Source organism: Castor canadensis, chromosome 10, assembly GCF_047511655.1.
Source record: "Castor canadensis chromosome 10, mCasCan1.hap1v2, whole genome shotgun sequence".
Taxonomy (NCBI): domain Eukaryota; kingdom Metazoa; phylum Chordata; class Mammalia; order Rodentia; family Castoridae; genus Castor; species Castor canadensis.
In genome coordinates, this window is record NC_133395.1 from 58,904,126 (window position 1) to 58,916,930 (window position 12,805).

Here is a 12,805-nt window from a genome sequence, read left to right on the forward strand (position 1 = left end):
ATGACAGTGTATTTAACTCCCTGTTCCTTGGAAAGATGTTATGGAATTACTGGTGTGTGTTAACATTGATAGCATCTTAGAAATGAAAAAATAATATATAAACTCAGTTTTACCTAGTTTTTTGCTGTAAAAATATTAATGTCATTTAATAATCTGGACTCAATTTATTTGTAAAGTGGGGGTGGCAGTAGCTCAATTAATAAGCTGCCTAGCTATCTATTAGGATTAGTCTGAACTTATATGAAATAGTTTTTAAAGAGCAACAAGCACTTTTAAAAAACCGAGATTCATTATTCATATTAATAATAGAAACAATCTTACAGAGTTCCAGGAAGAAGGTATACAAGGGCCAGTTTATTTCCTTATTTAATTAAATTAAATTAATTTATTTATTGCAGTACTGGGGTTTGAATCCAGGGTGTTGTGCATACTATGCAAGTGCTCTACCATTTGTGTATACTCTCAGCCCTTTTGCTTTTATTTTGTTTTGAAACAGGGCTCACTATGTTTTCCTGGGCTGGCCTTGAACTCTTGAACCCCTGTCTATATTTACCTTCTGAGAAGCTGGGATTGCAGGCATGTGCTACAGTGCCTGGCTTATTGCTCAGTTTTAAAAATTGGGAAAATTGAAAGACATAAATATGTCTTTTCTAAAGTCATTGAGTTATAGTGGAATAAAATACAGCTGTAGTCTCTGAAGCAAAAGTAGTTCATACTACTTTTTTGAAGAATTTAGAAATATCTTTGCTTATTTATAAGAAAATAGTTTCCTAAATCTAAAGGAATGGGTGATTGCGTGCTTTTTTACTAGCTGAACAACTAGGGGCATTTGCAGCTGGGGTAAAGCAGATGTTGGAAGATGTACAAGAACGGCTCGTGTACCGAACCCATATCTACATTCAGACAGACATCACCGGCTACAAACCAGCTCCTGGAGACCTGGCCTATCCTGATAAATTAGTCATGATGGAGGTACGGTTTTCTCACTTCATCTCCTTTCTACCTCTCCGCAGTTTCTCAGTATTTTATATTTGTTCAAATAGGAGTATTCTTAAATTCTTACTACATTGTAAAATTAGATAAACTTGTCATAAAAATTATAGGAAAAATTGTACAGAAATAATTTGTTGTCCTTAAGTTATGTTTCTTAAATGTTCTATTCCTTTCTCTTCCCTTTGCCAGGAAATACTCATTCTTATTTTTTTTTTTTTGAGGTACTAGGAATTGGACCCAGGGCAAAAGTGCTCTACCACTTAAGCTACACTCCCAGCCCTTTTGTTTGCATTTTATTTTTGAGATAGAGTCTTGCTGACTTTGCCTAGGCTGGCCTCAAGCTTGAGATCTTTCTGAGTAGCTTAGATTATAGGTGTGTACCACCATGCCCAGCTGCATTCTTATTTTTTAAATTGAATTAGTGCTTTCTGTAATTTCTATGTTTCTTTTGTATGTGACATAGAAGAGGATTGATAACATAGGGACCACCATAGTTGATGGTGATAATGTAACCCTGTGTCAGGCTCTCATAAAAATCCAGATCATCATCTCTAAATTATATAGTTGCAACATTAATTTCTCTCATGAAGGCTAAGGTTTATCTCACTGATCTTTCAGACCCATATTGTACCTTCATTTTCTTTGACTTTTGGATACAGTGTAAAGAATGCCTAGAATGTTAGTGTTAGAACAGAATTATTAATGGGAAATTTCAGCTATAAGCAAAAATGTAGATAATAGTATAATGAATTCATAGGTACCCTTACCCCAGCCCAGCATGGCCAGTCTGTCAGGTACGGCTCCTTTCTCCTCTTTGCTCTCATTATGTTAGAGCAAATTTCAAACATCATTTTTCAATTTGTAAGTACTTTAATAGGTAACTCCGAAAAGTAAGGGCACTTTATTTTTATTTTTAACATAACCATAAAAGTTATCACACCTAAAAACATTTTAGTTCCTTAAGTAATAGACACAAATATCAGTTGAATCTGTAACTTTTCCCAGATTCACCAGTTGTTAATGTTTTGTCAAACTTCCTTTATCTCTTTGTGCATTTTTAATTGCCAAATCATTTGAAAGTAAATTGAAGAATCTTGATTCTTTACAGTTAAGTACTTTAATTTTATTCTAAAAATAAAAACATTGGTCACAAAACCTCAGTACCGTTTTCACATCTAAGGTAAATAGCATTGATTCAGGAATGTTTTTTACATATAGTCCCTAGTTGTGTTCAAATATCTTTAATAATTGGACTGAAAAATTAAAAAATAAAGTTGCACCCAAGCAAAGTTGAACCTGTGTTGCATTTTTTTGCTTCTTGTTTTTATAACATTAACTATTTTGAAGAGACTGGGTCAGCTTTTTTTTAATGTGATATATTATGGATTTGTTTGATTGTTTCTTCTTGCATAGAGTTAGGTTAAAAAAGTTTAATTTTTTTTTTTTTGGTAAGAGTACTAAATAGCTGATGTGTACCTCTCAAAGGTACATAATGTCAGGTTGTTCCACTAATGGGTAAGGTGGTAATTGTAAAAGTGTATTTCCTGTTTTGTAATTAATAAGTATTTATGGCTGGATTTTATGTGAGTTTCCCAACATCAGTTCAGCCAGTTCGTATTGCTAAACATTGCTGAAAACTAGAACATTTCATTCTGATTTCTCTATGCAGCAAATTGCTCAGAGTTTAAAAGATGAGCAGAAGAAGATACCTTCAGAAGCTTCGTTTTCAGATGTTCGGTTAGAAGAAGCAGAGTCTAATAGTCTAACAAAATCTGGTATGTTTAACTTCCAGCATTTACTTATTCAGTTAACAAACTTTTATTGACTTATGTCCCTGGCACGAAAAACAGCTTGTGTCTTTGAAGAGTCCAGAGTAATTGGGGGAGATTGTTAGACCCCCAAATGTAATTCTGTGGTGAGTGAAATGCTGGCAGGATGCACAGAGTATTTTTAGACCACAGAAGATCTTTGAGGCATGGAAATTAGAAAGGGAATGCCTCTGAGTGCAGGAAGGTAGAGTCAGTGGGAGGAGTGATGTCTGAAAGCTGAGTGTGGTTTTGTAAAGACTGTGAGAGTCAGGTGAAGTTAGATTGTTTAAGATAGGTAGAATAGCATGTAGGGAGGCATGGAGGAATGGAAGACTATGGCTGCTTTGGGGATGTCTGGTGGTTGTGTGTTTGGGAACTTTGTATGTGGGGAAAAAGCAGGTTGGGCAGGCCAGATGTGTGATAGTATCATTGCCTTTGGACTTCCAGCTAGTCTAGTGTGTCAGGGTAATTACACCATCAGATTTTGTGAACATATTGAGTGGCTGAGACTGTAGCAAAACGTTATTGACAGATGTATGGAATAGCTTGGATTTTGCAACGAACAAAATTACTCAAGGTTCATTTATGAGTGACTTTGATAAGCTAGATGGGTTGTAAGGCCTACTTCCCTCCCAGCTGTTTGGGCAACATTAGAATTCAACTCCCTATGGGCTAGCTGGAAGTGGGGGTACTGTAACACTGTGGGGCTTTAAAGAGCCCCAGCTTCCTCAAGATCCCCAGGTTTAGAGCATTATCAGGTACTCTGAGTCAGCTCAAAATCCCCAAATTCCCATCTGACAAAGCCATTTTATCATTCTTACCCTATAGGGTGACACACAAGAAGCTAAAATTTCTCTTCTGCAATAGAACCCATGGCATGTCCTAGTATACTTTGGCCTTAGTAAGCCTCTTTAAGAGTTTTTGGAGAGACAAGAGGACATCCCTGTCTTGCCAACTCTGGCCTTGTGTGTTTTCTCCTTCTCCAGTAAAATGTATTCTTTAACCCATGCCTGGCATTACAATGAAGAAGTTTTGGCTGAATTGTGAAGACTGGGTAGGATGCTACTGTGTTTTTTTCCATTTGAAAGATGCAGGTGGTTTGAATCAGATGAAGGGATGGAGAAAAGTGCAGAGATGAGGGGTATGGTAAGAAGTTTGAATCAGTAGAATTTGATGTCAAACTTGATGTGAGGGTGAGGTAAGAGTAGAGTAAGACTGGTGGGGGACAACGAAGAGGATCTGGATTGTATGAATCTAGAGTTGTGCTGTCCAGTGTGGTAGCCACCTGCCATTCATGTGAAATGTAGCTAGTTCTTCCAAATGTGCCAAAAATGTGGAAAATACATACCACATTTGAAAGACTTAGGAGAAGACAAAGTATGAAATAAAGAATGGAAAACATTAGTGATTTTATATTGACTGTATTTTAAAATGATATTTGGGATATATTGGATTAAATAAAATATCTTAAAATTCTACTTGTTTCTTTTTATACTTTCAATGTGTCACGCTTATGACTCATGTTATATTTCTGTTGGACAGCACTGCTCTAGTGCTATAAATAGGAGGACTGGTTTAGAGATAAAGATTGGAATAGTTGTTACTTTGGGCTTGTATAAGATCATCCCAGACAGAGAGTTGAGTGATTGTAGCAGAAGTCCAGGGAGAGACTTAGCCAGTGCCAACATTAAGGAGCAAGTGGTGGCAGAGGAGTGAACTGAGCTGACTGAGGGAGAAAAGCCAGTGAGCTCAGAAGTGGACAAGTGAGAGGGTGTGGTTAAGGCAGGAAGGAGGGCTTGGCCTTGCAGTTTGAAGGAATGGGTAAGAAATATGAAAGCATAAGGACATTGTAGTTACAGAGGGGAATATTGTTTTAATTCTTATGAAGTGGAATAATTGGAGTAAGAAGAAGGTCTGTAGAACGTAATAAGAATGTAATTCCATAAAAGTAGTAAGAAAATTTGACTCTGAGGGAAGATTATAAGGATGGACATGAAAATCTTAGGAATTAAGATCATAGTTATATAACCCACATGGGTCATCCATATAGGCATTAATCAGGATGGTGATAGATGATAGAAAGCAAGCCTGAATTAGGGGGCAAGGGGAGGAAAAAAAAAAAAAGAGTATAATTACTTTTCCTAGTTCCAAGTATTTTGGAAGTGAGAGAATGAGTCCCAAAGGTGACTTTAAAGGATGTGAGTTCATTGGGGTAGAATGAGGTCTCCTCCATAGAATATAGAGGGTCTTTCTGTGAAGAAGGCAATTATCAGTCCTTCCAGAAAGCATATGCTTTATTTTCTATGTAGAGAAGTCAGGAGAGTTGAGGGCCTGGAGGGTGGTGGAGGAGGGTTGATGGAGGAGAGGACATGTGAGAGGGCTGTGGGAGAAGCCCTGCTGCTGAGGTGGTTTTCCCTTTGAGACACTTGGCTTTGACTCCCAGGGAAGTAACTTTTAGACTTTTGCTTTCTATCCTAAAATCCATCACCATTCTGATAACACCAGTAACTGTGTGGGTAACCATATAGGTCTTATAACTTTGACTTTCTCAACAGTTAGTTAAGCAGGACATTGAAAAAATGAACAAACAAACCAAAACATTTGTTTTAGTAAACTTACTTGGAGTACTTTTTTGGGTCTTTATTTTAAAGGAGGGATCCTACATATAGCAAATACTTAGTAAAACTATAGATGCTTAATTTCTTAAATATTTATATAATTTGTTCTGTATCTTTTTTTTTTTTCTATCATTTTTACATTTACTTACTTGTGTGTACATTGTTTGGGCCACCTTCCCACTCAATCCCCCCCTCTTTTTTTCTTTAAGAAACTTTATATGAAGTAGATCTTACTTTAAAGTGAGGCCTTATTATAGGAGAGATTAAAAATTATGCAGGTTGCATGCCTTTGGGGAGAAAAAAATCTTATTAAACTATAAAGTGAAAGCACTAACCCTCAATTCCTTCATTTCTCTCCTTCAAATCCATGCCACACGGATTTGCCTAGCATGCACGAAGCCTTGGGTTCAATTTACATTACTGAAAAAACAAAAGGAACTGTGTTTATTCTGTAGCTTATTACCAACTATATCATGCATATGTTTTTACTTTTTATTATTGAAAAAATTTCAAATATATAGAAAAGTATGGAATGAACACCCATATTCACTGCCTGGATTCAATACTTAACATTTTTTCTTTTTGGTGAGACTGGGGTTTGATCTCAGGACTTCGTGCTTACAAAGCAGGCACTCTATTGCTTGAAGCACACCTCCAGTCCATTTTGCTCTGGTTACTTTGGAGATGGGGGTCTCAAGAACTTTTACTGGGAATGGCCTCAAACTGAGGTCTGCCTGATTTCAGCCTCCCAAGTAGCTAGGATTACAGATGTGAGCCACTGGCTCCTGGGAAGACTTAACATTTTATCATATTACACATAACACATGCATACATACCTTTTTCCCAATCATTTAAAAGTACATTCTCAGTATCATTGACCTTTCACCCTTGAATAAACATTTCTCCAAAAATAAGAACATCTCTTAAATAACCATAAATGATTATTATATTAAAACTTTAGTAAAATTTCCTTGAAAGTCCTTTAATATGCAGTCTATATTTTAGCATCACTTCCTGTCCCAAAGATTATACCAGCTGCACCTTTGTGGATCATTTGCAGTCTGGTCCTTGATGCTAAAGTGAGTGTGCTCCTCTGTGGCAGTCTCTCTGCTTAGCCACACTCCCTGCCTGACCCTCCACTTGCCAGAGGCTGCCTTTTCTGACTTGTCTCGTGTGGGGGAGTGCCAACTCTCATCACTTCTGAATTGAATATTCTAAGTAGGCCTGTAAGTGATACAACTCAGCAGGGAAGGCAGACTGACAGGCAAGCCAGCTTTGATTAATCTTCCTGGTTAAAATTGCTTTTTTTCCTTATCATTTTCCTACCTCCAGTGGTTTTCACTTACTTCCACATTATTATATATAGATCTACCTCCTAGAATCTGGTGGTATTCTAGAAGTGTTCTTTAACTTATTTCATAAAGATTATTGATCACAGTTTGGGAAAAACAATTTTGGCTTATATATGAGACTAGAATGTATATGATATGTGTGTAACCCTATTCACTCTCACTTAATGTGTTAAATCTTACCTGTCACTGGTTTAGATTTCTTAGGACATTCTTGATTCAAGTTGAGGCTGGAAAAAAACTGATACATTCTAGCTACTAATAACTAATGAGAATAAATAATTTATTCTTATTAAATTACTGTAAAACATATCCACATGCCTGAAATATATATTTTTTTCCATTTGGGTTTTAGCTTCAACAGAATCCCTCAATCCTAGACCACAAACAACGATTTCTCCAGCAGATCTTCATGGGATGTGGTATCCTACAGTTAGAAGAACTCTTGTCTGCCTTTCCAAATTATACAGATGCATAGATGTATGTTTATAAATTCTTATCTTTACTGTTAATTGCAAATTTGAATTTAAGGTCTTAATGTAGTATTTTGTTTGATATTCTTAGAATCATGATTTTTAGACATGGAGGTAACTTGAAAGTCAATCCAATTTAGGAATTCTCAACCTGTGCACTCTTGAGACCCTAGAATCTACTAATGGGCTTTGGGTAAGGCTTTAAACACCCTTAAGTTGTGGGTGAGTTTTATATATATGTTTGTATTTGTTCCTTTCTGATGAGAAGGACTTCAGTTTTCATCAAAAATTTTTTTAATCAATACTAAGGCTTGAACTCAGGGCCTTAATTTAGGTAGGTGCTGTACCATTTGAGCCATTCCCCTAGCCCTTCATCAATTCTTAAAGTATTTGACCTCAAATAAGTTTAAAACTGATTAAATTGCCTGCTTTAGTTTATAGATGAAGAAAAGAGATGCAGAAATGTTAAGTGATACATCCAATGTTACATGGGTATAATATACATTTAGTACCAAGCTCAATTATTTTAATCTAGGTTTTTTTGTTTTGTTTTGAGAGAAGGTCCTGCTCTGTAGCCCAGGCTGGCCTAAAAGCTTTCAGATTCTCCTGCCTCAGCCCCCTAAGTACTGGGATCACAGGTGTGCCACCATACCCAGAACTGTAATCTAGTTTTGGATTTACTTTGAATCAGCATCCTTAACAAAGAGTGTTAAGATTGCATGTTTTTCTAGCGATGAACTAAGTTTTTTTTTTTGTTTTGGATGGAGGGCAGAAAAGAACTGTTTTTAAACCTTAATTGTAGTTTTAGGCTAAGTTTAATAACTTGCTGAAATTAGCAGTACTTTAAAAAAAAATTTTCAGGCACCACCTTAGATTCTGCATTGATTTCAGGAATATTTACTTTAAGTATTCTAGTTTACTGATATGGTTATTATTCTCTGCAACAACAGATTTGTCTACATATTTTCTTGGAGTGGTTTGCTTCTAAACCAACATAGTTTATAAAATTTTGTGGTTTTAATTCACTTTTTAATTTCTTTATTTGATTGCAATAACCATAACTGCATGTAGAGAAATGATTGAAGATAGCAGTCATGTAATAAGTTGTCCTGACACCACTATTTCTTAAGGATATGATTCAAAAGGAGTATGTACACATCAGAGGTATTCTGTACTACAGAGTCCTAGGACTAAACAAAGTTGCACATTTGTCTCATGGGGTCACTTGAGTCCACAGTAGTCTGTGTTTAATTTAAACTATGTAGTTTGTGAGATCTCTTCCAGAGGGAAGTTTGGACATTTGGCATCTCTTCTCCTCCAGTTCCCCATTAGGTATATTGATAATAGCATTAGACTAGGATTCAGAAACTTCCTACAGTGGAGCCAGGATCCCAAAGGAAATGTGTAGGAGGTATGGTATATTCCACATAGCATCAACCCTTTGTTATCACAGACCCTAATGACTGAAGCCTCTGATGATACTTAGTCGGGACTTTAGCTAAATAATAGGTAGGTCTAAGGAAGTCACTCTGCCTGGTTTTGTTTTATGCCTCAGGCTTACCTATTTTTTTTTTTTCACCTAGCTCACATCTAAGTCTTAAAACTTCTCAGTTTTACTGATCAAAGGTGAGGGAAGGCGAATCCAATGAAAAACACATCAAGGCTGAGGAGGGATCAGCAGAGGCAGCTCTAATTCCTCCTTTCTCTAGAGGGAGAAAATTACAAAAAGGAGAGTAATGTCAAGTAAGAGACCAGGGCCAGGGCTGTGGCCTAATAATAAATGCCTTGTACATCCGTTTCTACGAGTTCCATCTCACATAGAATGGAGGCATGGAGGGAAGCAAGGGAACCCACGGAGTCACTGCCCAACCATTACATTACTCCTCTAGGGTGGTACAGAGATGGAGGAATTATTTGAAATTTCTACTTCACATTCTTTGTATAACCTGCTTTTCTTTTTCTACTTGATTATGTAAGAATTTTACCACCTCCCTCAGTGTCTTTTGTATGTACATACAGTATTCTACAGTTTAGTTTACTAGCATTTTATTTGTCAGCCTCCCATCATTGTACACTTATTCCAGGTTTTTTTGCTGTTTTAAATAACAATGTAATGAAGAGTCATAAGCATGAAGATTAAAACACGATACTGATTAATTACCTGGGGTAAAGTTTTAGAACAGAATTTGCTGAGGGTATGTTTTACAGTTAGGTTTAGAGCTTTAAAACACAGCCCCACAACATTTGATCATGCCGGAGTGAGGGCTATGTGCATCCAGAACCCTGCCTGCCTGCCTGTACTGCCTAGCATCTACCACAGTAGATGCCAGGATGTATTTATTGAAGGAGCATGAGTGTTTCTAGACATGAGTGCACATTGTTAAACCATGTGTTGGTCTAGAAAGGTTGCATGGGAATAGAAAACTCCACGAGTAATGATAACCAGTAAGAAATTAATCCATTGATCACTGTTTGTTGCCTTTATGGCTTAGAATTTTCCTGTGTGTGTGTGAAATGCCACAGGCTGATGTTTCTCTTTTATTCCACCAGAGGGCTGTATTCCAAGGATTATCACAGGAAGCATTGTCTGCTTGCATTCAGTCCTTACTGGGAGCATCAGAGTCTATCAGCAAAAACAAGGTTTGATGAAGTGTTAGGTGAAATTTTGTTACCTATAATAATATTGTTCAATACAGTATTTATTTATAGGCACAGAAATTTAAATGCATTTTGGCAGTAAGATGTGTTTGTTTACTATTGAATTTTGAGGCCCTTTGAAAGATGCTAACATTTCATGGTAGTGTTCAATAAAGACTGCATGCACTGTCTAAGAGAGTCCAACTTTCTAACATACCAAAAATGGCACTTAGGTTATAAATTCTGTAGGGTAAATGTTTCTTGTTACTACCTTAGCGACTGGGGAAATGGTATTGCTGTTGCCTTAGAATATCATATTGTTTCTAAGGAAACAGCTGTTTAATCATCCCTACAATATTGTTTTTAATAGTTAAATGGCCTCATCTGGAGGAAATCAGCCAGTTTTGAGGACAGGCAATTGTGGCCTTTAGGTTGTGTGAATAAAAGTAATTGCCATGACTGCATAGCTTAAGGTTTTTAATCAGGATGGCTCTGGTGCTGGCTTGTCCCATGACCTTGTCAGGAAGTGGAGCATGGTCAGCAGTGTTGCTCTGATTAGCCTCCACATAAATTCCTGTTGCCTACAGGGAGGGGGCTGTGGAGGCTGCATCCAGCCAGAATTTCATTGTTGCTTGAAGTGTTCAGACTCTGTAACTTCTAGATTTACAAACTTGATTTCTAACTTCAAGAAAAAAAAAAAAAGACTCCTCAGAGAAGAATTTGTCATCTTGTTGCTGGAAACAGCTCTACCTCTGTTTGTAACCACTGTATTTTCCCATTTGTGGAATGGAGAGTTGAAATGAAATTTTGGTATAGGGACTAGGAGAGGATGGAAAATAAAGTCATAGAAAGGCAGATTTAAATTTAAATAGTATTTGCGAGTCTGACCTCTCACTTAGGAACTAAATTGGGGCATATTCCATATGGTAGAATATTATACAGCCATTAAATTTAAAACACGAAACAATTAAATGTAACTTGAACATGTTAAGAGAAAAAAAAAGGCAATGTACAAATTAAATATTCAGTATGACTTTACATAGTAAAAAAATGTGTAAATGTGTTGCCAATAACAGTGAAAGCTTATAGGTAACTGCCTCCCCCCCATTCCCTGTACATTTCTTTATGTTCCAAATTTTCTACAGGGAACATATGTTTCTTACATCATGAGGAGGGAAAGAATGACCTAATTAAAATAAAGCACATATGTTTATGGCCTCTTGTACTGCTGGCCGTTTTTGTTTGTTTGTTTTACAGCCTTTTACATATTCTGTCCTCATTATCTGTAGACCATCCTCTCTTACTTAATTCTGTTTCCTACATATTATAAGTGGTTTAAGTATATATGAGGAAGCCTTCAGTTTGATAATGACTAGCTCATTTATTTTCGTGGTTGTGTTTTGGACTTTTGCCTTTCAGCTTTTTAGAAGTGACCAGTGAAAATGGCCTAATGTTTTAGTTTTTCTAGTTTTTGAAAACAAGAATTATTCTTCATACTTAAATTGAAACTTAGCTTACCAGTAAATTACCATGATACTATTTGCTGGATTTCTACAGCTTTAATAAAATAAACGAAAGCTAAATGATACTATTTTTGCCATCAGTTTTAAAAGAACTTACTTTTAAAATAGAGCAAGTATTAAAAATGTGTAGCATTTTGTACTTTTTTGATGCTCTAGAATGCAAAGTGAATTTCTATCCCATAAGTCATTCTTACATTGATTATGTTTATTAGAAGCGGGAGGAGAGAGAGCTAGGAAGGTGTCACTTTGTTTAATAACCCCTTTAAAATTTATGTTGCTACTAAAGGATTTCTTTATTTTTTTCTAATGTAATATAAAAAATTTCATTAGAGATATTTTCAAAATAAGATTCTGTTTTGAGACACAGCAAGAAGGAACAAATATAGCCTTGCTTTTACTAATATACAGACTTCTAACATGAGAGGTATGATTATTTATTATTTTGGGATTGAGTCAGGGCTTTGAGAACTAATAGTTTCAATCACAGGCTCTTGTGGATAGGTCATGAGGGGGCAGGAAAGCATGCAGGACTCTTAGGGTGTAGAGTCATTGTTCACTGGTAGCAGGATACTCCAAGATGGTGAGGTTAAATCATTTTACATTTGGAGAGTCCTTTTGTACTTTTGTGTAAATAGGAGTAAGTCTGATGTTCTGGATATTGAAATCACTTTGACCACATAGTGAAAACTGTCTTCCCAAAGGCCTTGAGAGGGCAGACTCATGCTCATACTTGAGGTCTCCTGCTCTTTGTTGACATTAGCTGCATCATCTCTTCTACCTCTGCACCATTAAAAAAGAATTGACTTCTCTTTCTAGATGAGGTGCTGGACAGCCTTTTGTCTGACTTTCTTAGAATTTTCTAATAGAGCAAGTGATAGTGTTGAGTTTGAAGCAAGATTTTTTCCACATAATTCTAACATGGGTAACATGGGGAGAACTCATTGCACAGCAAAGGAATATTGGCACTCTGAGGCTGTAAATTTAGGTAAATTAATATTGGTTAAGAACACATATTTTATATACTTCTATTGTGGTTTAATCTGGTAATATTTATTTTTTTGTCTTTGTAATTTAGACTCAGATTGATGGACAACTTTTCTTAATTAAGCACCTTTTGATTCTTCGTGAACAAATTGCTCCATTTCACACTGAATTCACCATTAAGGAAATTTCCCTGGACCTCAAGAAAACTAGAGGTATTTTGTCTTCCTGGCTGGCACACTTGGTTGTGTTTGACTTGTCCAGATGTGTCAGCACAGGTTATAGGTTTATTTTATGTTCATCTGCAATTTTTTTTGCATGCTTTGCTTGCTAATATGTGATACTTGTTCATACTAAGCTAACTTGCTCTATTTTCTCTTTGAGGGGAACTGTATCTGAAGCATTCTAACTTGTGATATAGTA

At 36.3% G+C, this 12,805-nt stretch overlaps 1 protein-coding gene across 2 annotated transcripts in view; it reads left to right on the plus strand.

Moving 5' to 3' along the window:
• Window positions 1-12,805, plus strand: part of Cog3 (component of oligomeric golgi complex 3) — a 58,174-nt gene that overhangs the window by 26,225 nt on the left and 19,144 nt on the right. For both annotated transcript variants that reach the window (XR_012436224.1, XM_020151892.2), the window contains exons 13-17: window positions 812-972; window positions 2,663-2,768; window positions 7,124-7,248; window positions 9,792-9,881; window positions 12,477-12,597. Coding sequence is in view for 1 of the 2 variants with exons in the window: in XM_020151892.2 (XP_020007481.2) it covers window positions 812-972; window positions 2,663-2,768; window positions 7,124-7,248; window positions 9,792-9,881; window positions 12,477-12,597 (603 nt within the window). In the remaining variant the exon portion in view is untranslated. The remainder of the gene's footprint in view (window positions 1-811; window positions 973-2,662; window positions 2,769-7,123; window positions 7,249-9,791; window positions 9,882-12,476; window positions 12,598-12,805) is intronic.